The sequence below is a fragment of the Onychomys torridus genome, chromosome 19 (assembly GCF_903995425.1).
Source record: "Onychomys torridus chromosome 19, mOncTor1.1, whole genome shotgun sequence".
Taxonomy (NCBI): domain Eukaryota; kingdom Metazoa; phylum Chordata; class Mammalia; order Rodentia; family Cricetidae; genus Onychomys; species Onychomys torridus.
In genome coordinates this window covers 21,681,048-21,708,933 of record NC_050461.1, presented here as the reverse complement: position 1 = coordinate 21,708,933, position 27,886 = coordinate 21,681,048, and the positions used below count along the sequence as shown (strand labels likewise).

The 27,886-nt window shown below is 37.6% G+C and overlaps 1 protein-coding gene across 2 annotated transcripts; it reads right to left on the bottom strand.

The window, feature by feature from the left end:
• Window positions 1-24,900, bottom strand: Hsf2 (heat shock transcription factor 2). Of its 2 annotated transcripts, XM_036168894.1 has the most exons (13): window positions 24,668-24,900; window positions 17,369-17,477; window positions 17,090-17,217; window positions 15,828-15,952; window positions 13,817-13,892; window positions 12,029-12,090; window positions 10,869-10,956; window positions 8,845-8,993; window positions 8,239-8,478; window positions 7,630-7,735; window positions 3,864-3,917; window positions 1,373-1,457; window positions 1-981 (listed from the first exon to the last, which is right to left on the bottom strand). In XM_036168894.1, the coding sequence occupies exons 1-13, from the start codon at window positions 24,758-24,760 to the stop codon at window positions 686-688; spliced, it is 1,611 nt and encodes a 536-aa protein (XP_036024787.1). In that variant the 5' UTR covers window positions 24,761-24,900; the 3' UTR covers window positions 1-685. The 2 variants fall into 2 exon arrangements, with proteins under 2 accessions (XP_036024787.1, XP_036024788.1); XM_036168895.1 differs by lacking the exon at window positions 3,864-3,917 and having other exon boundaries at window positions 24,668-24,899.
• Window positions 24,901-27,886: the final 2,986 nt, after the last annotated feature.

The window sequence follows — 27,886 nt, the reverse complement described above, 5'->3', positions numbered from 1 at the left end:
TACTAGTACTCAACATTCATCATATTTATTTACTAAATACCATGGTTCAAAAGAACAAACCAGAAAACATAACTTCAGCTAGTCTAAGTGGACGGGTTTAACTGCCAACAATCTGTCTCCACATTCTTTTCTGTATGTGGAGCTGGAACCCCTTCAGAGTGATTACTCGTGCGCTTTGCCTTTTCTGTCACTAATACATTTCTCTGAACATAAAAGAATTTCTCTGAACCAAGAAAGACATGAAATATTATAAGATACAGGCACTTTATGTTCCCAGTTTTAAAAATAAACCAAGTCAAAAATACTTTAATAAAACTAACTAGAACAGAGCTTTCTACCTTTAGTTCTAAACACTTAAACTCAATTGAAAATAAACAAGTTCAACTGGGATTAAATGGTCGTATTTGTATATAAAAAAAAATCCAAATTACTACAACTTGAGAAAATGGTCATCTGAATTCAACTTAAGATAGTCCAATAATGTGCATTAAAATTTATACCTAGGCAGCCGAGTAACATCTGAAAGCTTTGCAAGAGTGTGGTTAGTGAGAAAAGCAAAAGGTGCTTTTATTCCACAGTATCTGATTAAACAAAAAGTAATTTACAAAACAAAGTACCAAATGATACTTTAAAATAAATACTTCATCATTTTGATGAATATATACATATAGTGTCCATTGGGGGTTTAACTATCTAAAAGTGGCATTTCACTATCCAGAGGTGCAGGAGCAAGTTCACATAAATAAAACAATGTGGCTTCACTAGCTTCAGCTTCAGTCAACGGTTCCAGGCGAACAAGCTTACTTTGGGATGGTTCTGGGTCCAGGTTGCTAGCCAGAAGCTCATCAACTTCTACAGGCTTATCTATAGAGGGTATAACTTCTGATGATGCTGTTGTACTCCCCTGTTCAATAGCAGAAGCAGGGTTTCCATCGAGGAGTGCAAGAAGTGGGAAGGCAGTATACTGGATAAGTTGTTTATCTACAAAGATCATAAAAGATACTTTTATATACCCAATTGAGAAGTTATCTGTCAGTAAGTTAGCCTAAATTCAATTTAGCTATAAGATTTATCTTTTAATGTTAAATAAGGGGGGGGGGGGGGGGATTCAAACTACAGGAACCATTACCTCACCATTTACATTTTGTTTAGGTACTAGAAACTTAAGACACCACCCATAGAAGCCAAAGCAGCAGCAGTCCATCTTCACTTGTTTATATGGGTTTTATTTTCTGTAGTGCTAAACTACACTTGTAGGATTGAACCCCGGGCTTTGCACACACTACACCAGAGCCCAGCCCATCTAGCAGTTGAGTAAGACAATATTTGCATGGTTTACAACTACAGAAATCAAGACTACTTGCATACCTACCTGGTTTGGACTTGGATTTTCTTCCCTCTTCTGAAACTTGTTGAATGACACTGCTCTTAGTAGCCTCTAATCCCTTGTTCTCAGACTAAAAGAAAATAAATTACATAAAAATACTTGCTTTACATTTTACATTCCTTAAGGATATCAAAAATTAACAACTGATAAAATAACATCAACACATCTGAAACATACTGGGAAGGGGACCATCAGGAAAGATGAACTAAAGAGAAAAATCTCACTGGAATTAACCAGACTGGCTAAGAAACTTGTGCTCAAGGGCCAGAATAAGTACCGGAAGAAGGAGGAAAGAAAAGGGCATTTCAGTAATAGGACAGACAGAATTGTCAAAGACTGAAGATGGGATACATCAAAGACAGGTGGTTCGACATGGAGTGAGAATATAATTAAATGCACATTTTAAACAGTTTTGATTAGAAATGCATCCCACAATATTCTTCATGTTTCTTCTTGTCCTTTCTGTGATTCCTTAGGCTCTTTTATTTCATTTCAGTTGATTCTTTCAGCCACTGTCTTCTTCCTTTCTGGTTCACAGGGGATTTAAATCTACAATGCTGTTGAGATGTCAGCCATCTTTTCAGCAGTGCTCAAACTCCAAGGTGCAGACAAGGCTCAATTATTTCTGATAATCTTAAGAACCAGATACTACCGAGTACCACATTTCTACAAGTTGCTTTAGTATGCACAGTACAACAAACATCTGTGTAATTCGTATATCCCCCTGATAGCGATCACAAAGTGAAGCAGTAAGTTTCTATGCTACTAGAAAGACAATGACCCTAAGATAAAGACTAAACCATTCCAAATATTTAAGTAAAAATAGTCCATCATTAAGAAGTCACAATATATAAATGTTAATACATTTCATACTCCTTGAAACAGGTATTTATTTCCTAAGGATGCCACTATTGACATTCTAATCTCAGAACCAAGATTATGAATGTATTTATGTTTTTTCCCATGCAAGTTCTTATTCATTAGTAGTACTCAGCTACACTAAGGAGTATAAGGTATCCAGACTAAGAAAATATGTTAAATGTCATTATACCCTTGTCATGAACAAAATTTAGAGATAAAAATAACAATAATTTGCAATCACTCTGGACTCAGAACTATAATAAAACATTACTCTTAAAAATATTTTTCATAAAATCAAAAAGCAATATGCAATTTTCTGTGTTATTGATATTTCTGAAAATTCAAGTTATTGGTTTCTAGAATGAGGACAGTCAAAGAACAATGATTCAGTTTTAGCAATAAACAGCAAAGCATATTCACTAAATTAAAATATTATGTGACTTAATAACACTCAATATACTGACAAAATATATATACTATAAGCCTAGGCAAATGATGGTGAAATCCAGCTTACTGCTAGTTTATTTGAAATGTCTATCAAAACATTCTTATATGCATTACCCATATTTGCTTAATCTACAATTACAGCATTGACAGTTGTGACATATAACCTATAAAACCAAAAACACCTAGTAGATTTGGCTATTTACAGAAATAGTGTGCCGTATGTCAATAACTCAAACAGTGTCCCCTACAAGTTCATAGTTTTGAGGCTCTGTGTCAGCCAAGATGAACCTTCAAAAACATAGGAAAACTGGCCTGGCTATCTTCTTACACATGACAATAAAACATTTCAACTCATCAACTCTATAATCATTTACATTTATTTGAGATGTCTCATTTTGGATTACAAAAGACAAGAATGTAACTGACTGTTCTAATCCAAAATTTGAACTTGATTTATTTTGTAATCAGTAAAAAATATTGACAATTTGATACACATATTAGATATAAGGAGTAAATTTAAGATGATTAAGCTGTTTAAAAATAACAAAATTTATAAGCATCTGCCACAAAAAAACTGTCCTTAAGAATCTCCTGTCAATTCCCTAAGTCCAACTGAAGTTCCTATATGTTGAAAAAAATTATTTTGGGGAAAAAAAAAAGAAAAAAATAGGAGCTTTATACAGGTAAAACTCCTACCTAGTAAAATTTGCCTTTGCTTTAGTTACTTTTTAAAATGCTAACAAACTGAAGGAACTTACAGAAGAAATATGGATCAGTTATTTTCAACTGAAAAAGCTGAGAAATTGTTTATGGAAAGAAAAAATTTAGAAATTATATTTTAATCGTTTATTTCAAAGAAATATCTGAACAAGCCAAGGCCAGGTGATTTCCCAGCACTAGGAGGCTGATTTTCTACTGAGAGTGAATCCCGCTGATTTTCTACTGAGAGTGAATCCCACAAGTGCCAGCAGAATCGGGCAATGAAGAATAACCCCATAACCAAAGGCTAATTTTCCATCTAGTACTTTACTATCTCAATCACACACATTAGGTAAGGATATAAAATGTTTTCTCTAATTGAGAGTGATACTGCTCTCTATGTATGTTTACTAGGACTTTTTCCTATTTTTATAGCTATGGGTCCTGAGCAACATGAATCAAAACTTACTTTTGTATTATTGATGTAATCTGTGGGATTCATCTGCACAGAACTAGTGAAAAGCTGAAAGACCAAACAAGAAAGATGATAAGTTTAAAAAATATTTAAAAAGATTCGTGTGTTAAAAATTTTTATACAATGATGAGTGAAGGGATGTCACTCCTACACTGGGAAGTTTCCACGGATTAAAAACAAGGTTGGAAAAGCAGAAAAGCAGAACGAAAAACAAAGGCAGAGCGAGCTGGCCATGCACTAGATGGAGTTTTATGTTGTAAGGATTTCTCTACAGGGGGTAAATCTTTTGAGATAGTTTCCCACAATTCTTATCCCTTCCTTAATCTCCATTCAATTTCATATCTTTTTTTTCTCTCCCTAAACATCCTTGGCCATATGTAGCACCAAATGCTAAGTCCCATGTCTTGAAACTAAGCATTCATTGAATACCTACTAATTAGAGGAACCTACTCTGACAGTGAAACCTAACGTACATGTCAAGTGGAGCCCTGACAAAATGCCATACCTACTTCGTTTTATGTTCCACATAGCAAAGAAAGCTGACAAGTGTCAAAATAATGCCAATGAGCTGTACTCACAGTCAGCCAATTCATAAATACAACTTTTAAGTCATCACCATCAAAACATTCTTTCTGCTCTCCAGGAGCTTACAATCTACAAGTCAATACTAATATTAAATATCTAACTCATACATGGTCCAGTTTTACAACAGTTAGTAGAGCTTTAAAAGCAGTAAGGCATTTGGAAACCAAGAAGGCAGGAAAGCACAGATGCAGGCATACACATGATGCTGCAAGTTATCAGCAGTCCCAAGAAAGGACAGCAGAGTCCTGAGTTACAGTTACACCAAGAAGGTAGAGCATGTTCTAGAAACAGTTCAGACCAACCCAAATAACACGAGTTCTGACTTGAACAGTTATATACACAAGTTTAAGAAGCAGTGCGAAGCTATTCAGTGGAATAATCCTATCAGGAATAAGACCCCTAAGAATAGTCTGAGCACTGAAAGAGAGATTAGGTTCGAATTTTATAAGAATGACCAAAGTCAATAGTTCACAAACACTGAAATACAGAGGTCACAGTTTTCTTTCTTCTTCCATTCTCTTTAGACATGGACTCCTTTCTTAAAAGACCACAGCTGTCCTAAGAATATCCTTGGCCTCTTTCATTTGATTTCCCTTTCTTTTCCTATCACCCACTGGCTGCTGAAGAGGTAAAGAGCTCAAACCTCTGGTGGTAGACGACTACTACTGGTATGCCAATCCAGCCTGTGACTGTTCTAGAGAAGCCTGATCTAACTGTGTTCCTATAAACAGGGTGGTTGGTTCCTGAGTGAGGACAGCAATGAAAGCTGCTCTCTCCCTTTTTGCCTCGAAACCCTATGGACTGACTTGGGTATCTCACACACACTCCCAGAAGACAGACGGCACGGTTGAAGAACTGACACAACTTCTTAGATTCTGGGCCATGACTTCCTCCTGACCCCACCCTGCTATGAGAAAGACCTGAACTTCATAAAGAGGAGCCGGAACACCAATGCACTTAGTGGCTTACATCTTGACTGTCATCACCATCCACTTCAGAGAACAAGGCAAGCCAGAAGGAGACTTTAAAACTGATGACACTAAAATCTAATTAAATAAAGACAGGCACATAAAGCAGAATACCCCAAAGTCATACAGTGGAATTTGAGCCAAGTTTGCATTTAAAGTATTAAGAAAAAGATACGCACATTTCAGAACAGCATAGTAATGTCAAAATGTTTTCAGAGGAAGAACAGAGACAAGAAAGAGGGGAAAAACAAAAAAAACAAACAAAAAAGATACAAAATTGAGTGTTCCAAAGTAGAAGAAATCAAGGGAAAAAAATTCTTATAAGAAAGAGAATAATTAGGAAGATAAGATGCTGAGACCCTAATATGGAACACATCTACAACCCTAGCTTGTGAGAGGTGGATGCTTAGATACAAGGCCAGTCTGTGTTATAGGAGATCTTGTCTCAAAAACAAAATGAGCTCTCTTGTAGACCACTCTATAGTACTATACAGCACTAATAGTAGGGTTAATTACTTGTAATTCTTCCAACAGCCCTTCATGTTAAGCCCTATTTAATAGATGAAGAAACTGGGATAAACAACTTTTCCATGTTGGGGATGTAGCTCAGTTGGTAGTGTTTGAGTAGCATGCACAAAAATCTGTGTTTAACCACACCACAATGTAAACTGGGTGTAATGGTCTAATGCATGCCTGTGATCATATCACTTAGGAGGGAAGTAGGAAGAACGTCAAGATCATCCTCAGCTACATACCATGTTCAAGGCCAGCTTAGGGAATACCTGAGACCCTGACTTAAAAAAAAGGAAGTTAATTTTTCTGAGGCCAGTAACATTCACTAAGTATTAAAAAGAGTATCAGAATTCAGACTTGTCTAATTCAAAGCATGTCATCTTCCACTAGCCCAGCAGATGAAAAATGGATAAAGCAAACAAAACCAGAGGAACATAGAGAGAGAGAGACAGACAGACACAGACACACACCCACCCACCTGGGTTTAAGGAGGCATTGAGTTATTTTCTCTAAGAAAGGATACAAAACTCCAAAGGGCCAAAGCTTAAGGCCTGAAGCACAGTGAAATATTCCCAGCAAATATGGAAATTTGAATACAAATTCAGTAAGTTTTCCAAGTAAAATTGAAATGATCCACAGACCATAGGATAGATAACCAGAATCTTGTTTTTAACACCCACATTCAGAGTTGGGAATGGGTCTGATGGACTCAAGCAGGATCAGGAGGTTACTGCTATTTAGCTGAAACGGGCTATCACATGGAAGCTTAATGCACTTACCATGGTAACAAGGTCAGCATGGGAAGAAAATCTTTAAAGACAGTGAAACACAATCCTGAGTGGTACTGATGATTTGGGAAGGGTGTTTAAACTAGATGACAGATTAATTTTCATGAGAAGAGATGCAAATGATTAACCAGAAATTAGACTGAAAAATAGGAAAGGACTAATTTCTTTTGGCATCATTAAGAAGTTCTTAAAGTGATATAATACTACGGATCCTTGGATGTTAAAGAAGGTTCACTATAAGGCAGAAGATTTCTCTGAATCAACAGATCTAGGAAAGAACAAGACTCATGAGTAGGACAGAGTTAGCTGAATCTAGCAAGCTTTGGACAGGCTAAGAATGACAGAGGACACAGCAAAACGGGTGAGAAAGCTTCGTAGGGCCGGAGATCAGAGAAAAAAATCATCAGTCTAGACAATACTGGAGTAAGTTCGCACAGATGGTGACAGAGTCTGGACAGGGAATTACTCAAGATATATAAACTATGCAAATATAATGAAAGCTATTTTACTAGAAAACATCAATTCCCCAAGTACTGAGAAATGTCTCCATGATACTCCCCGATTAGGTACTTCTATTACTAATCTTTATTCAGTGACAATTTATTCTAGAACAAAATATACATACAGTAACAAACAGCAACAAGTCCAGATAAAACTTGTATTTAGTAGTGGTAATATTGAAAAGAATGGTACGTTGTTACAGGAGAAGCAACTGCTCCTCAGAGGCACACAGTGATCACATTATCAGTGTCCTATATCAGCCTGTTTATGCTTCCTAATAAGATCATTAATTAAGCAAGTAAAATGCAGGAAGTGGAGAATACAAAAAAAGCATTGACTTTAAATATATACATATGTATATGTACACAAACTACCAGTATAGTAAAGATTATCCAGAATACCTACATCAACCAGAAGATCTGGGTCTATGCTAAACTGTCTTCCTGAAAGCATAGCTTGGAAGTCCTCTAAACTGCAATCAATGCTGTCAAGATAATCCAACAGCTCAACCCTAAAGAAAAAAAAAATCCACATTTATTAAGTATTTTAATTCTTACATTTCAAATCGCTGCTGGTAATCCAACTCTACAAAATCATCTTAGTGACTTAAGTCCTTACCAGTTCTAAAGACATCACATTTAAGATCTGGGATTTCTAAAAATTAAAAAACTCTTACCTTTTATACAAATTTAGTATTTTCAGAGAAGATATTGCTACCATAAAGGTGTGCTTCCCCTTTCTTCTCTCCTATCTTACTCACACTCCCAATATTCAAGTTGATTACTTCTGTACAATAAATTACTATATTTTTAATGCAATGTGTCCCTTCATAGAAACTACACTAGTATACAGAACTGGTACAGTTAAAAGCACAAATACCTTAAAGTTACAAGAATTTTATTAAAAAAAAAAACAAAACAAAACAAAAAAAAAAACACTTGAGCTACCATTATTACTTTGAATTTATAGAAATTTAATATTTACTTCAGGTTTATTATTGAACTGAATACTCACTTTCCCAAAAGGTTAATGTTATCATTCAAAATGGAATCCATCATGGTCACAGGATCTTCGGAGGGCAGACCAGATGAGCCATTTAGCTGGACAGCGCCAGACACAGCAGGGCTGCTGCCAGCGTTTCCCAAACGGAACGACTCTCTGGCTAGTTCATTCTGATCTCCACTCTGAATGACAGGAGCATACTCATCTTCATTGTCATCTTCAACAATTACAATATCAGGATACTGGCTACAGCTAGAGCAACGATAAGAGAAAAAATATAATTTAGACAAGGCAATTTATTTTCATTCTCTGGTGGGATTCACAAATCACCTATTAAAAGGTTTCCTATTCTGGAGTAAGTAGCTTAATTTTGATAATTCGTTAGATAGGAAACCACAATTAATCAAGGAAAAAGGTTTAACTCCAAATAAACATCATCTATTTTCATTCTTTCTTTTTTGGAAGTACAGTTTAGCTGGTTCAATACTCTAAATATGAGGAAAAGATTAGTTCAAACCAAATATGAAAAAATTAAAAATTTTCAAAGAACCAGGGTTTTTAATTTGTTTGCTAAGAACAAATGATGAACATGTTCCCAAATATCTCCTGATTCCTTACTTGGAGGGATCAGATATAACATCCTCATTAGTTTCTGGAATAACTGGAATATTTTCTTCATCCGCATTATCATCAGTAACATCATAAATAATTATGTCATCTGAAATCCGCTCTCTTGACTTTAAACCTTCAGTCCTACTATGTGGAACCTAAAGAATCAGGAAAAAACAAGAACGTATGGACTACTACAAAGAATATCATTAAATAAACTGGATACATTCTATTTACTAAATGTTGAGGACAGTAAACAAAACAGCTTTGTCCTCTGTCCTTCTGGGACTCACATGTTAATGAGTTATAATATCATTTTATAGAGCTATGAAGAATATACTCATATTCTACCTAACAACAAATTACTTTATTGTAAGAGACCCTGAAGATGACATGCGCATGTCTCTATGGAGATCTTCAAATCCTAAAGGACTTTATAGTGAACAAATTCTAGGCCTTCAGAAATTTCAATCATAATCTCACAGCCAATGCACTGACAGTGATTGCATTCTTTGAACCTGTTGTTTCTAAAGAAGCTTTATTCTTACTCATTAAATAGCTTCACTGAGAGATATTCAGAACTTCCACAATTCCATAGTTAAAGATACTTTGGCTGCTTTACCAACAACTTGTTCTTTTTAATGTTAAGAGGTAGCCCAGGCCTGTTATCCCAACTACTCAGGAGGGTGAGACAGGAAAATTCCGAGTTCATGACCTGCCTGGGCTACAGAGTGGGATCCTATCACAAAATGAAAAAAGGAGCTGGGGCTATATGTCAGTGGCACAATACCTGCCTAACTAGCACGGGACCCTAGGTTCAATCTCTACTATCACCAAAAGAAAAAGAAAAAAAAAATGTATAGGTACATTAAGGTCAGTTAAGAAGTGCAATTCTCTAAAAGTAAGCAAATCATTATTATAATGCAAAATTTTTTAAAGTTTTAACACTAGATGACAGAAAGTTCTTAAAAATATGTAAGTTCTACTTTAAAAAATCATCTGAAATACATGAAACACTTTAAAAATGTGTAAATTTCAGTTAAACTAAAACAAACCAACAAAACGAACACTCATTTACTTATATAAGATCAATCCCAAAATCAAACTACATCTACTTGGTTTAGAAAAAGAAGTGGGATGAACACTATGATATGAAGTTAACGCTGCTGTGTCCCAGAGGGGGTAAAATAAAAGATAAACAAAACCTCAATAGTTCAATAATAAATCTGACTCAATATTTAAAAATCCCAACATTCAAATTAACAATAGTAACTCAGTGGTACAGCATTTGCGTTGCCATCTAAGAACTTAGATTTGATATCTAGTACTATCAAAAAAGAAAAAAAAGCATTATCAACAAGAAAGGAGTATCATAAAAAAGGCTTAGACTAGCTTGATGTTAGACTAATCTGCAATTAGATACGTCTATAGAAAAAAATACAAGTATAAAAAATATTTGAAATTGCTCGAGGAAAGCACCCTAGTCAGTACATATTTATCATAGATGAAAAGAAGTAAGTAGCAATGAGTTCCACAATCATTATACCAAGGTGACATTATCATTCTGTTCAATCTATACAGCATCACAGCAAACTACATGTGTTTTATCAATTCCAAAAGTAACGAAAAGGCCCCACTGCTGAGATACAGCTCACTGGTACGCTGAGAGCTTAGCAGGTAAGAGGCCTGTGTTCAATCAAACCCTTGTACCAAAGTGCAAATTACAATGCAGAATTACTGAAATAACATCATCTATATGAAATTTAGACATGCAAAATAAGTATGTCTAAATTCCTGAATTCACACACACAACACCCACGACAATAACAAATATTAAAGCTTGGAAATAAACAACTATTTTGTAATAAATCATTTCTTAAAATACTTAAAGCAAATAATGAAAATGTCATGATTTAATAGAGCTGGGGAATGGGCACTTACATTATTATTCACTAAACGTCTTTGACTGCATGAAATACTGCCATAATAAAATTTAGTTTGAGACAATAAATATAAAATACATTAAAATTTACTTTATGATGGTGATTATCAGTTGGTTCTTTGACTATGTGCTGAAATAGATTCTTCTTTTGAGCTCCATTAGTGTTTAGAAGTAGAGGCCTGTAAACAAGAATAATATTTATAAAATTCCAAGAGGAAAAAGAAGAGATTTAAGGTTTCTAATAATTTCAACACCTCAAGCATACTTACTTCAGTAGTGAATAAAAACCTTCAATAAAAATACAACAGAAATTCTTTCAAACTCCTGAATTCCCTACAACACATACTCAGTTCTTCATCAGTGGCCTCACAGAGTAAGAGGCAGCAGACATTAGAACCTGCTGGGATCTTGGCCTTACAGGTCACTCTGTCTGTGCCTCTGTCAGCTCTTCTGTTTTAGGTGTACCACTAGCATTGCCAGCTAACAGAACCATCACAACCTATCATTAAGATCTGGAAAGTCTGGGCCAACCATACTTAAAATAAACCAAATAATGCTTGATTCTCTCCCTTACTGACAGCATATGACCTATTTTTAAAGAGTTCTCCTCACTGGGGCCTCCTAATGCTACTTTAAACTGTTAATATGAATGGAAAATCAGTTATCAGTAACACCCTCAAGTCTACAAAGTGACCATCAAGCCTAGCTTTACTTCTCAAAAAAACAAAACAACAACAAAAATCAGCATGGAGCTGGGCACGTAGGGTAAGTAGGTTGCATATTTCCAAAATAAGTAAATTTTTGAGCATTAGTATGGCATAAATGGAAAAGTCACTTATATTTCTGTGATGGGCCACGGTCAATTAAAAGCATCATTCTCAGCCCTTTTAGCTGCTTGACAAACTACCTAATGTACAAAATTATTAAAGAGATAATTACTTTCAGACTACATGTATGCATGAGGTATGCCTAATACATACATGAATTTTGAGTTCAGACATAAAGTTTATCAGAGACACCTCATGTGTATGTAAATATCCCAGAATCTGAAAAAAAAATTACAATCTCAAATATTTTTACTATCCTAAGCATTGTGTTAAGGGATGCTCACCCTGATAAGACTACTCTTGAAGTGCTAACATAATTTAACAAGGGATAGCTGTTCTTTGGTACGAGACATATACTCAGCAAACACAGGTATTCACGATTAGACACTAAACAGTTTTTAAGTCAAAACTTAAAAAAACTTACCTTTTACGTTTTAAGCTCACAAGCTGATTATTCTGAACCAATGTAACAATAAACTGGACAATCTGAGAGGAAAATGTAAATGAAATTCTTTCATCAAAGCTTCTGTCCACATCCTATCAGTTACTACCCAGCTTTCTGCCCTTGTGCAGGGTTCTCAATAAATGATTCTAAAACACACGCCGACTAGTGCTCAGTCATTTTAAGTTCTCACAAGTTAACACTTGAGATTTGCAGTTCCTTTAGGAAGACTTAAGTGTAATGCAAAGACAGACAAACTGGTGTCTGACGGACATTTTCCTAACTAAGGTAATAAATATCATTGGAGGCAAACGGAATTACTAATTCAGAATAGATCATAATCTTTCAGGTCCAAAAAAGTATAATGGCCAGTTTTATAAATATTACTGTTGCAATACATCCATGTAAGCTTGCCCAATCAACAGATATTTAATTCAACAGTAAATTTAAAATATCTGATTAAATTTGGAGAGAAAATTACTAAACAGGTAGACCTATAAATAAACCTTATATAAGCTTGTTTCTTTAAGTAAGACATGGCCCAGCAGCACTATTCTAGTATCTTCTTAGACATTTAAGTCCCCAGCCTCACTACAGAAATTTCCAATCTGAAATCTGATGGGGTCCAGCAATGAATGCATTAATTGTTTAGTCTTCTAGGTAACACTGATGAGACCTACTGTGGCTTAGCGTAGGACTTGAAATTTTACTGTCAGCTTCTACCTAAGATGCCAAGTCCAAGTGCAGACAGTGGGTAACAATGAAAAGAAGTGCTCCAGTGTCTGAGTAAAGGCCAAAGTAGTTGGAGGACTGTTTTAGACTCGGTAGAGTTGTATATGCATATGGAATTTAACATGATTAAGAAAGACTGTATCAACTAAGTCTATCTATTATAGAGCATATAACTTCAAAACTGAACAGAAAAAGTACTGGTAAAAAACTCAAGTGCTGTGTTAACTATTTCACCAACTACCATTGCTTTGGAGAAAAAAATTCAGATTAAGTAGTTAATATTTACCCAAAATGCTGCTTTGTGAAAAACAGTAAGAGATCTTTTCATCAAGTACAAAATTAAAAAACACCTGTTCTTTTAACTCAACTATCCTAAACAGGGCTATGCATTAGAACTGCCTACAGAAGTTTTAAAAACACACATACTTGAATGAATCACTGGGAAATGAATTCTATTATGTCCAATCTTAATGTTATCTTATTTTACAAAACTAGTATACTATTTGATCATAGGCCAAATGTGACAAATGGTATTCATCTCCACTGTAAGCCTGGTTCACTAGATCCTGTCACTCATAAGCTTATTTTTAGCTCAAGTGCCTTTTCAAGCAGGAACAAGATTCCTCTCTCTAACTCACCCTCCCCTCAAAGGAACCTGTTGCTGAGTCCAGATTACTCCTAAGCAAAAAATAGACAGCTTCATTACTCTCATGTTGCTTTTTTAATAGCAAGTGGAAGTTGGAATATAAAGATTAAATGACAAGGACATGATGCCATGGGCATATTCTAATTCTTCCATTAATTTTCAGCTCAATGTCTTGAATTTATTTTGTAACTTGTTAAAGTACTTTTATACTAAGCCCAATTACAGCACACACTGGAAAAAAAAGTCGAACTCCCGGGAAATTTGGCCAAGTGACTTAAAAATTAACTATGCTGATCAGAGTAAAGAGCAACAACTACCAACAGTTCACAAACAGTAAACTGTCTACTTATCAAGCGACTGTAGAGCACTGTGTGGGCAGGGAGGCTTCTTACCTTCCTAATAACTTGCTGCTGCTGTGCGTGCTTTGCTCTTAACTCTGACACCTCCTTCCAAAGGGACTCGTTCTCACTGTATTAATTTATTTAAAAACCAAACAAGAAAGAATTGGTCAGAAGACCAAGCCACATCTTTAATCAAGAAAACCAGAGGATTTCACAACTCAAGAAGTGAGAGTAGGCAGACAAAGGTAGGAGAACTACGAGTTCAAGACCAGCTTAAGCTACACAATGAGACTGTCTACAGAAACAAATACTACATGACTATGCTTCTCTAGGCTATAATGATCTGTTCTCAACTGTGTTATCTACTAGTCACGGCAATACTTGTAAAAAGCCTTAAGATACATAGTTGCATGCGTAAATAACAGGTAATTTATTCTTTTTGATAACAGGGCTTGGTACTTTTTGTTTAAATATAAACTAAGTTTCAGCAGGAGAGCAATTATATACAAATTTTGGTAATTCCTTCAGGACATAAAGGAAAGGGACACTGACCAGCATGTGACGTGCTCCAGGCACTATGCTCAGCATCTTACATGTATGGAACACTTAAACTTCCATAAACACTGCCAGGGAAAGAATCATGATCTTGCTATGTAGATAAAGTGACGGAACTTTGCTTAGTATCACACAGACAACTCTGCACCTGTTCAAGTAAACTCAACCCCTCTAAGGAAGCACAGAACACCTCCACGCATTTCAAAAGAAGTCCAATAACTTACCCAATAGCTATAATTCCTTTCCCTTCTTACTTGCCTTTGTAAAATCGAAACTGTAGTTATTAAATACTGCTGAGCTAATAATAAAGTACAGAGGATAATCCAACTATCAAATGCTTATTTAACTTCTATTAACATCCCAAAAGTTATCTTCCTCAAGTTATCTGTACTATTATAACAGAAGGGCAGATTCACATATAGAGGTATCAGAAAAGAAAAATGTTTTTAATACTTACTAAATAATCACTGTATGTTTTCAAAGTCAAATTTAAAGATGCCACTACCTGTCTACTGAGGCAGAAGATGGTTACCTCTAAGAGTTACAGAGTGATTAAATGATCAAATTCTTGAATTAACTTAAGGGACGCTACTAGCAGAAGACAAACAGAGCAAACAGCATAACTAGTTAGATAAAATAAACAAAATTGGAAAGTTTAAGGCTTATTCAAACAAGGCCTCGAAGTCACTCATGAAAACATTTGAATCGGGAACAATTAACAGCAAAACTGTAAGATGGAATGTGTGAAATAACTACCCTTGGGCTCTTGTTATTAAGAGAACTCCTCATATATATAAGAATAAACCACACCTACTCTATATACAAGTTAATAGTGTGGCAGTTAAGAAAATGCTACTAAATGTCATGAAACAAGATAAGCCATGTTTCTGAAGGTAAGAGGTCTTTGGAGACCTCTCCTGGGTCTATGTGCAGTATCATGTAGGGCAACTGTGTGTGTGTGTGTGTGTGTGTGTGTGTGCGCGCGCGCGCCCTACTATTTTTCCTTATAGGCCACAATTAGACACACAGTTTAAGTCACTTATGTATGAAAACTAATCTATGTAAAACTGTATTTACTACACGATCAACCAGTTATATGTTAAGATTTCTAACATGTGCCCTCATTTACATGTGAAAATCACATGAAAACTAATCTATGTAGTACTATTTACTACATAATCTTATATTTTTGGTTGTGAGACTAGCCTTTAACAGCTGAGCCATCTCTCCAGCCCTTACTACATAATCTTAAAGATCTACCATTTCATAAGCAAAACTAGCTTCATGGCAACACTCTATAGTCTGGCAACCATAATTAAAACCTGTTATTAGGACAAAGTCTACAGCTACAAACTAAAAGTAAAGAGAACGGATACTTACAAAAAACAAGATGATCTTTGATCTTGGCTATTGAGGATTAAAGTAAAACACCAGACACTCTCCAAACCCCAACACACATGCCCCAACCTCCATAATATTAGGATTATATTTGGAAATAATATTTTACCTTTTTAATTCTGAAAGCCTGGACTCAATAGTTTCTTGTTTTATTTGAACCTTCTGAGCACTACTTATAATTTTTGTTAAATCTTCCTGACGAATTTTATTTTCCTCTGGTTTTGAAGATGAAACCTTCCAAAAATACAAATTTAGAAAATTAAATATATACTAATTGTAATTCAAAACTTCCTATTATGAGAAGTTTCTGTATCCTATTAAAGAAGTGAGTTGTGGTTACAAATTTCTAGATAAATTCTAGAGCAAGAATAAACTTCATAGCTCAATACAAGAGAAATCAAGAACTAACCACTTTATTTTTCCACCTTTCCCTAGCCTACTTAGGAGTGAGCCATCATATTGGGATGAGCAGGAATATGAAGATCTTTTTTTATTCCCTCTGCCAAATTTCCTATCATTTCCAAGCCTCTTTATTATCATATTCTACATTAGTTAAAATTATGTAGTAATACAGCTACATGGTAGGTCATTTTCTTCCATGGGCTCTTCACCTTTTGATTTTATTCTGCAATATTTAAGATTGAACTCAAGGCCTTGTGCATGTTGGAGTAATTAGACATATATTCTAGCCAGTGGGCTATAGGAATTCCCCTGCCTCCTTCTCACCCATCTCCTACGTTTTTGGTGACAGGAACTGAAGTCAGGGTTTTCAGGGTGCTAGAAGTGCTCTACCACTGGACTATCAATATCCCCTTTCTTTCTTTTCTATGTACCTTCGATGGATTTAGTAAAGACATCTCATTTCAGCAGAAGACAGTTGCTGTTTTTCTCTGCCAACTCAAGAGTAAGCCCTCCCATTACACTGGGTAACTCTACCCTCTGTGACTCCCTGGTGAGCACTTTCCTTCCCACGTTAAATTGAAGACTGTATTACTCTCAGCACAGTTGAGCTCGGAAGTTAAGTGGTGGGAACAGATGAACAATTAATCAAAGATGTATTAGTCTAGTTCATCTCCATAAGGAGTATCTCCTTATTTCTGCATTCATTTTCATTATTCAAATATCTGTTATTACTGGGGGTTACTGAGAAAAGGGTCTTATTCCATGTTCCAGGCTGGCCTGGAACTCACTATTTAGACCAAGCTGGACTCAAAGTTGCAGCAATCCTTCTGCCTCTGCCTCCCGAGTACTGGGATTACACGTGTGGAGCACCACACCTGGCTTTTTCTGTATACTCTTAAATCCAGCAGCGTAAAAAAAAGTTCTGACACAAGTCTATAACCTAATTAATGCATGTCAGCAGCAGCTCACCTTCCTTTTAATGTTCTCCAACAAGTCATCCTGGCCTTGTTTGAAGTAAGGATGCTGAAATTCCACAGGGCCATCTCTTTCCTGTTTTATAATTCCAGAGTCGATATGTACCACTTTACGGAAGCCATCTGACAAAGATTCAAATTTACAGGACTAAAATTAGGCAACTCAAAAATTAATAAAGAGTATACAGAAATATATCTTACTATTTTCATGAGAAAAACTGGCTCAATCAGGGGTTGTTAATAGCATCAGAAGCAAACCACTGGTCATACTCACACATATTTAGTTGTCTCACAAAGCTGGCCATGTTATTATGTTTGAAGTACTTGGGAAGAATTTCTTTTGCAAATCTCTGCTCATCCAAGACCAGAAAACTTTGCCCATTCTAAAAAAAAAAAAGAAAAAAAGAAAAAGAAATATATATATATATATATATATATATATAATTAAAAGTCAAATTATAAGAACATTTTAGGTCTCAGCATCAACCCCAAAACTGCACCATACTCTGTGATAAAATTTGAAAGAATTTGTACTGCCGGGCTGTGGTGACACAGGCCTTTAATCCCAGCACTCAGGAGGCAGAAGCAGGTGGATCTCTGTGTGTTCCGAGGCCAGCCTGGTCTACAAAGCAAGTTCCAGGACAGCCAGAGCTGTTACACAGAAAAACTCTTGTCTCAAAAAACAAAAAAAAAAAAAGAATTTTTACTAGGTAAGCAAAAGGTCTAATATGTAGACAGTACTATTAAGTTATTTTAAAGCTAATGTAAGCAGACAAAAATAGAGAAATCACCATTTTAACACTATCCATAACATATGTAACAGTGTAATTAGTATATTACACTGAAAAACTATAAAAGAATTTAGAAAGATTTCTGGTTACAAGATTAATTAACTGATTAATCAATTACTGGGGTCTACATTTAGAGCTAGGCAAGTACTTACCACCCACTGACTATCTCCAGCCCCCTTTTTATTTCTGAAATAAGATGTATTTAAGTATTTTGCTGTATCTGTATGTACACTAAAAATATGCCTGGTGTTTGTTCATAGAGGTGCAAGGAATGCTTGAGATCCCCTGGAACTGTGTTACATGTGCACCAGCACGTGAGTACTGGGAACTAAACCTAAGTCCTGTGCAAGAACAAGTGCTCTTAACTCCTGAGCCATCTCTCCAGCCCTTAGTTTCTGAGACAGTCTCATTAGTTGCCCAGGCTGGCTTAGAACTCACTCCAGACCTCAGCCTATGAGAAGCTACAATAGGCTGCACCACCATCAATCACCAGCAGGTCAGGCTAGCTTCTAGATTAGTAGCAAGAAAACAAGATACTCATATGTAAAACAATCCAGTTGAACTCTTACCTGACAGCATGTACAAAAGTTAACTCAAAATAGCTTAAAAAAACTAAACACATGAGCATCAAAGTCCTGAATCTTGCCAGGTGATATGGCACACACCATTAATTCCAGCATTCAAGAGGCAGAGGCAGACACCCAGAACTACATGCAGAAACCCTGTCTCCAAACACACAAACACACACACACACACACACACACACACACACACACACACGAAAAACTTCATGACTTTGGAACTAGAAATGATTTCTTGAATACAATACCGAATACAGGCAACATAAGCAAAATCAGAAATATGGGACCATATCATTTTTTATGCATACTGAACATAAACAAGAGTAAAAAGGCCTCCCACAGAATGTAAAAAAGATTTGTCTATCAGCTATGTGACATATATTTAAAACAACAACAAAAAGCCAATTAAAAATAAGCAAGGTCTCTGAGTATCATTTTTCAAAAGATTCATAATTGCAAATAAGTGCATAAAAGATGCTCAATATTCACAAATCGTTAGGAATGCAAAAACAGTAAAATACTACTTCCGAGCAATTTAGAATGGCTTTTATTTAAAAACAACCGTTGAAGGTGTTAAGGAATTTGAATCATTATGAATTTCTACTGAAATAGACTATAGTGCAGCAGCTGTAGAATATAATACAGCACTTGCTAAAAATTAAAAAAAAATTAAAGAAATACTCAAAGAGCTAATAATTCCTACTCTATATAAACACTCCAAAACTAAAAAAGAACCTGAAGAGATATCAGCACTGCATGATCCCTGTAATATGTCACAAAAGCCAAAAAGTGAAAGCAACTTAAGTGTCCATCTGATCAAAGGATAAGCAAAATGTGATACAGAACTATTAGTCAGTGTTTCAAACAGAATTTGACATGTGTTACAAAATGGATGAACCCTAAGGACATTATGCTATGTGAACTAAGCTGGTCCCAGAGCAATAAATACTATATGATACAACTTATACAAGGTATTTTAAAAAGCCAGTTTCTTAAAGGTAAATGTAGAATAGGGTGTGATTGTTCAGGATTGAGAGACGGGACAGTTACTGTCTAACAGGTAGGCATTTAGTAGTGGTTTAAATAAAAATGGCTAACTCAGGCTCACATATTTGAATGCTTGGTTACCAGTTGGTGGAACTGTTTGGGAAGGACTAGGAGGTGTGGTCTTGTTGGAGGAGTGTTACTGGGGGGAGGGCTTCAAAAGCCCACACCATTTCCAGCTAGCTCTCTCTGCCTCTTGCTTATGGATCAGATATAAGCTCCTAGCTAATGATCCAATGCCATCCATGACTACGTATTGCTGGAAGTTTTTCTGGTCCCACCCGGATCTTGGTCAGGACAAATCTCTCTTACCTGCCAGTCCTGCAGCCACTCAGACCCAAATAAACACACACAGGCTAATATTAATTAAAACTGCTCGGCCATTAGCTCAGGCTTACTACTGACTAGCTCTTGCACTTAAACTCAGCCTATTTCTGTTAATCTATACATCGACACATTTTCCATGGCTTTACCTCTGTGCCATTACATGCTGCTCCCTGGACGGCAGGCTGGTGTCTCCTGACTCAGCCTTCCTCTTTCTAGAATTCTCCTTGTCTGCTTATTCCACCTATACTTCCTGCCTGCCTAATGGCCAATCAGCATTTTATTAAGCCAGTATATAAAAGCATTATTCCACAGCATTTCCCCTTTTGTTTAATTAAAATGGAAAGTTTTAACTTTAACATAGTAAAATTATATATAACAAAACAGTTATCAAGCAAGAATTAGTTACAATATCTTAGTCTATTTATATTTGGCAAATTCAAATAAAATATTCTATTTATCCTATATTTATGAGTCTAAGGTTTGATATCTAACTTACCTTTTATCATAACTAAGGAAAATATAACTAACTAGTCTTCAACTACATCAAAGACCTCAGAAGGACACAATATTACCTAAGAAAACAGAAGTGCATTGTAAGCAACTTCCAAAAATCTAGAATGACAGAGAGAGTTGGCTGCCTGGACAGCCTTAGTAATGTTGGGGTATCCATCTTCAGCCCATAGGCCTAGTCCCTTAGTCATTTTTTTTCCTGTGTCCTGTAGAATGTCTGGCAGTCTCCTCTGCAAAGCAGGAACCTGAAGGACCATCTTGCCTTGTTTTGGCAAATTCAGTGGTCATTTTTCCGTGGGTCCTGCATGTCCAGTTGATACAACATTTTGTTAACCAGTCTAGGCAAGAACAGTTTCTTGCCCAAATGGCCAGTTCTGCCAAGAAGATAAACTCCATGTAGAGTTTCTCCAATGCCCATCTTCCTCTTTGAAGTAAATCGGTGCTGCCAGGAGCAGACACGTCTCACTGTCCAGAAAGTCTGTTTTTAAAACATTTTAAATGCCATATTCTGTACAAACCTAATTGAAATGTATCTATGTATACCTCTAAAACTTAGCTCACATGACTGTAAGTTTGACTATCACAGAAGACTAATTATTAATCTGTATTTCTTAATTATCCATTACAATCTAAATGAGTTACATAAACATAATACCTGTGTGTCTGCTATGTTCCCCATCACAACAGGTCATGGACTCACCTTCTGAACGGTAAGCTTCAAAGAGACTCTTCTGTAAGTTACCTTGGTCTTGATCTCTCATCACAGCAATACAAATTAAGCCATAATTTCAGTTTGGAAAAGATAAAAGTTATTCTAGAGTTGGGCAGTGATAATGGTTATCTTTTAAAAAGTGATGTAACTGAAGTGTACACTTAAGTACAGCTAAAATGATTAATTTGATGCCTTATTATTTTACTGGAAAAAAAAAGACAACACAAAGATGGCAGCATAAATCATCCAAAAAAGGATTATTTAATAAAAGATGCTGGACAACTAAGTAAATGGAAAAGCAATGAGATGAATCCTTCAAACCAGCTGAAAAAGTTTATTCTACATAAATTTAAGACATAGAAAAGAAAAAGCACATTTCTCTCCATAAAACATGGAAGAGAAAACAATGTGAAACTACAATAGAGTAAAATATCGCAATAATAAATTATCAAAACACATGGGACCTTTAATTAAATATTAAAAGGATCCAAGGAAAACAAATATAGCATTGTAAAGCTGCTAATTCTCCTTTAATTCAACCAATACATTAAACTGCCTCAACTTTCAAAAGATTTTTAAAGATGAAGAAATACAATTACAACAAATAGTAGGTAACTATATACTTGTTATAAAGGAATTCCTATAAATAACAATATTGATTTAAAAAAATCTACAATACAAAATTTCCACAGAACAGGAAACCTAGTGGCTAATAAACAGAAGAAAACTTTAGAACTCACTAATTACTTACAGAACTACAAATTAACACAAAGCCTCCTTAAGGAAATGTTTTCTATCTACCACCCTGAAAACCTCTAAGAATGGTAATATTCTCTTTGAAGAGGTGAAGTGACTGAATGTGTCATGCACAGACTTCAAGGGGAGAGCTGGAGAGAAGGCTCAGCGGTCAAGAGCACATACTGCTCCCCAGTTTGGTTCCTACAACTCACGGGGGTAGGCTCATGATAGCCCTTAATAACATCAGCATCAGGAAATCTGACACTCTCTCCTGCCCTCTGCAGGTACCTACACTCAAGTGTACACACACACACACACACACTAAAAAATAAAATCTTTAGAAAAGAGAAAATAACTCTTTCCTTTAAAAAAGAAAATAACTTTTTTTTCAGTTTTCCATCCAACATCAGCTTAAAGTTTTACCATTCAGTATTGGTATTGATTTTTGGAAAAACCTGTAAAAGAAAACGGTGAGAAATCTGTCTGAAGAAACCAGGATTAGCCCTAGATAACATTTACCCAGAACTTCCTATTCGTTGTCTACAACGGCAACACTGATACAGAACTACAGATAGTGCCAGCCTGTATAAAAAGCATACTGCACCGGGTGGTAATGGCCCGCGCGTTTAATCCCAGCACTCGGGAGGCAGAGCCAGGCGGATCTCTGTGAGTTCGGGGCCAGTCTGGGCTACCGAGTTCCAGGAAAGGCACAAAGCTACACAGAGAAACCCTGTCTCGAAAAACCAAAAATAAAAATTTAAAAAATTTTAAAAATGGCATACTGCAGATAGTGGGAGAATTTGGAGCTCAGATTTTGTTGCAAGCCTCATCTACCCTGTATCCACATAAACATTACAGCCCACTAAGCCTGGAAACAACTATGCGAGAATCTGGATGAGCTAGATGATCTCTAAGATACCTTTCAATATCATCCCACCAGGGCTGTCCAACCTTCAACGTCACACTACGACGCTGTCATCTCCAAATGTGTTGGGCCACACTCACTGTTATCCCAGGACACCTGTGACACCATTCCCACCAAACCCATTACATGTTTGTAGCAGCTTCATTATCTAAACCTTAAGCACCAATTGTATCTCTAGAACATATACCCCAGTTTAGATTTTCACTCATCCACTGGTATATTAGAAATGGGCAGTTAAAATATAAACTGAGACTTAATAATGAGACAAAAATAATTAAGTAGCTTGTTTCAGGTAATAAGACTTCATATTTAAGGACCAGTTTAAATTCTCCACATTTTAAATCGATCAAAAGAAAGTTATTAACATGTTTTGGCTAATTTAAATTTATTAGACTTACCACTTATACAATACTCTTTAACTAGAACCAATTATCAATATATTTGAGTAGTACTTTTAGACAGTATAAATAAGCAGCCTTTTGCAAGGTAAGGAAGTTCGATAAACTCTGCTTGGTTGGGGAGTATTTCAGTCCAATTTCTAATGTTAAAACACAGCTGAGTAACAGTCTGTACTGATCCAGCCTTGTCAACCTTTAATCCTTCTGACAGATGAAAAGCATGAGACATCTGTTTATTTTAAGTACACGCTGGTTGCCTTTTTTTATTTTCACTTCTTTGTATCAAATCCTTAATACATAACCTGCAGGGGGTGGGATGGGGCAGCTAGCTGACAAGTACATAAGGAAAGTAAATTCTAGAAGGAAGTAAAAAAAAAAAAAAAAAGACCCCAATACCAGGCAAAATTCAGTATAGTTGTCAAAATAGCAGGTACTCCATTGTTCGCTATGTAAAACTGAAAACTAGTTAAACAACAAACACACATACACAGAAACCGAGGAAAGAGATATTATATTAAGCTGTTCGTTTTCCCTTACTCCAAACCTGTCAACATGAACATACCCACGAAGAGGTGATCATCTACAGTCAAGAGCCGCCAATCCCCTTCCTAAAAGTGATTCCAATCATCTAAGAACTGAGCCTACTAAACCAAAGGCACAAGGGATGTAAATAATCACTGCAAAGAATCTTTGTGTGGAACCAGGAAGGGGGGGGGGAGGGTCCTTGGGTCACCTAGGCAACGCATTCATCTCACGCATAACTTAGACCAGGCAAGATACCGGGGCTTGATTAAGGTCATCTTTATTTATAAGCAGACTCTGGATCAAACTGATCCGGGCAGCCACCTACCACTCACTCCGCCGGCAAACTACTCAGTCAAATTCAACGACTCGTTCTCCACTCCTCGCTAAGTTACTAAGTCAGCATGGTCTACCGCCGCTCTCAAGAAAAATAATCACTCCGAACAAACGGTCCAGGCTCCAAACCGCAATCGCTTCATTCCCGTGCGGTTTCCCTTTCCTCCCTCCTCATCATAAAAGATCCCCCCACCCCGCGCCCGCCCCGCCGCCACCTCCCACCCCACCCCACCTCCCACGCGAGGGCGAAGCAATGGCCCGCGGCGGGGATGGATCGCCGTAGCGAAGACCCGCGCCCGCCCGCCCGCCCGCCCGCAGCGAGCCCCCGGGCGGAGGAGGATGAGTGTGCAGAACACGCGCGGCCGGCCGCGGGGCCGGTTCCGAGCGAGCGCCGGTCGGCGGGACCGTTACCAGGGCGCCCCTCCCCCACCGCGGCCCGAGGCGAGCCGAGCCGGCCGGCCGGCCGGCCGAGGCCCCGGCTCCAGGCTCACACAAAGCCGGGGGGTCCGCGTGAGTGTGCCGGGGAGGGAGGGGGAGAGGCCGCGCGCCGCCGCCGCCGCCGCCGCGCCGCAGGCCCGGCCCAGCGCAGCGCAGCGCAGCCCAGCCGCGCGGCCCGCCGGCCGGTTCCACAGGGGCGCACCCGGCGGATGGCGGGGGGCAAGGGGGAGCACCGAATCCCCGACCCGTACCTGGCTCCAGGTGATGAACTCATTGGTGTGGGTTTCCTCCACCAGCGTCCACAGCTTGCTGAGGAAAGCCGGCACGTTGGAACTCTGCTTCATTGTTAGCCAGGCGCAGGGATTCCGAATTCTACTCCCGAACGCGGAGGTCGCGGAACGGCGGCGGCAGCAGCTGCTCCCCGGGAATGCGCACCACGCAGGCGCCGCGGCTCCCGGGCTCCGCCCCCCTCGGCGCCGCGGGGCGCGTGGGGAGGCGGGGAGACCCCGCGGCCGCACGTGATGGACAGGGCTTCGCGCTCCACCCATGCGTTCTGCTCCCCGCCCCGGGCCTCTTGGAGTCCAATCCAAAGCCGCCGGTGCACCACGGAGCAGGGCGATTGGCTGCTGCCGCGAAGGAGGGGTGGGCGCAGGAGGTCCGCCTTGTCTTTTTACCTTTTAGGCAAGACACCTCCCCCCCCCCCCCCATCTGAAAGGGGAACAGAGGTTGGGATCCCGGGAAAACCTTGTTTGGTGGATTCACGTGGAAAGCGTTCGGGTGCACGGGCTGTGGCTGGCAGAGTGCAGGAACGCCCCCGGGGCCTTTGACTCATAAGTTTGGCCGGCAAAGAGTAATTTGCTCCGCTCAAAAGGAAGGAATAAATCACATGTGGCAGAGAGCTGCTCCTGAGCAAGATGTGCTAGGCCCCTGGTTGAAGCTATCTTAAGAATAATGAGCCTTTTTTTACATTTTTCAATGGGAGAAACTGGCTCATTTAAGACACTTTTTAATCAAAACCTGAAGCTTAAATAATAGTATATATAATAGTAACTACTCAGTAAATGAGCTATTATAAGCCAGCAACTGTTAAGAGCATCTTACATGCTGTTTTCAATTCTGCAGACATCAGGTGCCTGCCATGAACCCAGTTCAAAAGCAATTAGTCTAGTTTATAGGGTCAAAATTGTTCTGTGTGTACCTTACAGAGGTTTCCTCTGGCAATGTGTGATTTGCAAAAACTTTCAACTAGCACAATCCCCCGCATTTCTTCACTGAGAATAAGACTTTTCACCTACTCAGAGTGGCTGTAATAATGTAAACCTCTGAAAATATTTCCAACGTAAAGAATTCTTTAAAGGTTCTTGGAAAAAAAAACCAGGAAAAACACATGAAAGAATGATTTGCAAACAGAGATAAATTAACACTCCATTCAATTCCAGGTTGGTTTACCTCCTGGGTATATGTACAATACCTTAAAAACAATAACTGAGCATGGTGTTTTGGACCTGTTAGTCCAGCACTCTGGAGGCTGGGGCAGAATTGTGGAGCAAGGGAGACCAGCCTGGGTTAAATAAGAGCTCCAGGTCATCCTGGGCTACATGGCAAGATCCCCTTTCTCTCTCTCAAAAAAAGTAAGAATACATTATGTATATATGTATAGATATACACACATATATATATATACATATATAATGCATGTATATACATATATGTGCAACTTTCAGTAAGCATATACTAAACAGTTATATACAACACTTTTTGCTACAAAGAATGGACATATTACAGGGTAATTATGATAAAAAAGATTAATATTTGATGAGACCTTCTTTGACAAGGGCCTTTACATGTGTTATCTTATTTAATCTTCATAGCTGCCCAAAGAAGATGTGTTGTTATTTAACTTCTTTGCTTTTTGGGGGGTCCCGCCATCAACCTCCTATGTAAATCACAAACGGAGGCTTATTCTTAATTATGAATTCCTGTCCTTAGTTTATTTAATCCCATTTATCTTTTTACCTCTGGCTTTTATGTTTCTCTATTCCTGTATACTTTTCTTTGTGTCTTACTCCTTGGCTTGCTGTCTGGCTGGGTGGCTGGCCCTGAAGTCCTCATCCTTCCTCTCTTGTTCCTTCTTTTCTTCCCAGATTTATCCCTCTATATGTCCTCTCTGCCTGCCACCCTGCCTATCCTTTCTCCTGCCTAGCTATTGACCATTCAACTCTTTATTAGACCATCAGGTGTTTTAGACAGGCACAATAACACGGCTTCACAGAGTTGAACACGTGCAACATAAACAAAAGTAATGCACCTTAAAATAATATTCTACAAAGATGCTTCAAAGGGTCTGATTCAGGTTGGTACAAATTCTATTCAATCAATTATACAAAGCTAATCAGAACTAACCCTGTAACCAGATTTCCAAAGTGGGTTGGATAGAAGTTTGGGAATATATTCCAGTCCTAGAGCCTCATAGATAAAATATATGAGTGAAAATCCTCATATATTTACTTCACAAGACAAAGAACAAGTAAGTTGCTTCTTCTTCTGATCTATCTCTGAAATCTTACAAATACCTTTCTGAAACACGAATCTGAACAGCCACTTCCAGTATCCAAACCAGCCCATGGCCTTCCCTACTTTCCAGAATGTCTTGCTCCCTTAAAATGGCAAAGAAGATCATTAGTGATCCCACACCATCCTCTAGCCTGTTCACTGTCAATCACTCGTCATGTCTTAGACATATGATAGCTGTACTGCAGGTAACTGTTCACATTCTTTCACATCTCTGTATAATTCTGGAAAGTTGTTGGCTCTGCCATGTTCCTTCTTAACCTGGGAGGTCAAGCAGAATTCCACACAGAACGTATGATGACTGTTCTATAATGAAGTTGTCAACTTCATTACCTCTGGAATTATAAAAACCCCCTAGTAGCTGGGTACACCCAGGAAGGCTTTCTCTTGATTGAATGATTTAAGGTGGGAAGACCTACCCTAAATCCAGAGCTTTTGAAATGGAAAGATCTGCCTTAAGTCTGGGCCACAACGTTTGCTGGCAGCCTGTACAGAAGAACATGGAAGAAGAATAAAGTACTTGCTCTTTTCCCTGCTTGCTCTTACTGGTAACATCATACCTTCATAGGTGTTAGATCCTACTTCTTCAGGGTTCTGACATATACTGAAGAACAGCTGAGACATCCAGCCTAGTGGTCTAAACAACTACTGGATTCTTGGATTTCCCTTTGGTAGATAGCCATTGTTGGATTAGCTGGACCACAGCCTGTAATCCACTCTAATTAATCATATATATATATGATATGATACATATGATTAATTATAACATATACATATATCTTGTATATATAACACATAGTAAAATATAAATAATATGTATGTAAAATTTATTAAATGAATATATATATATTCATTTTATCAGTTCTGTTTCTCTAAGAACCCTGACTAATGCAGAATAC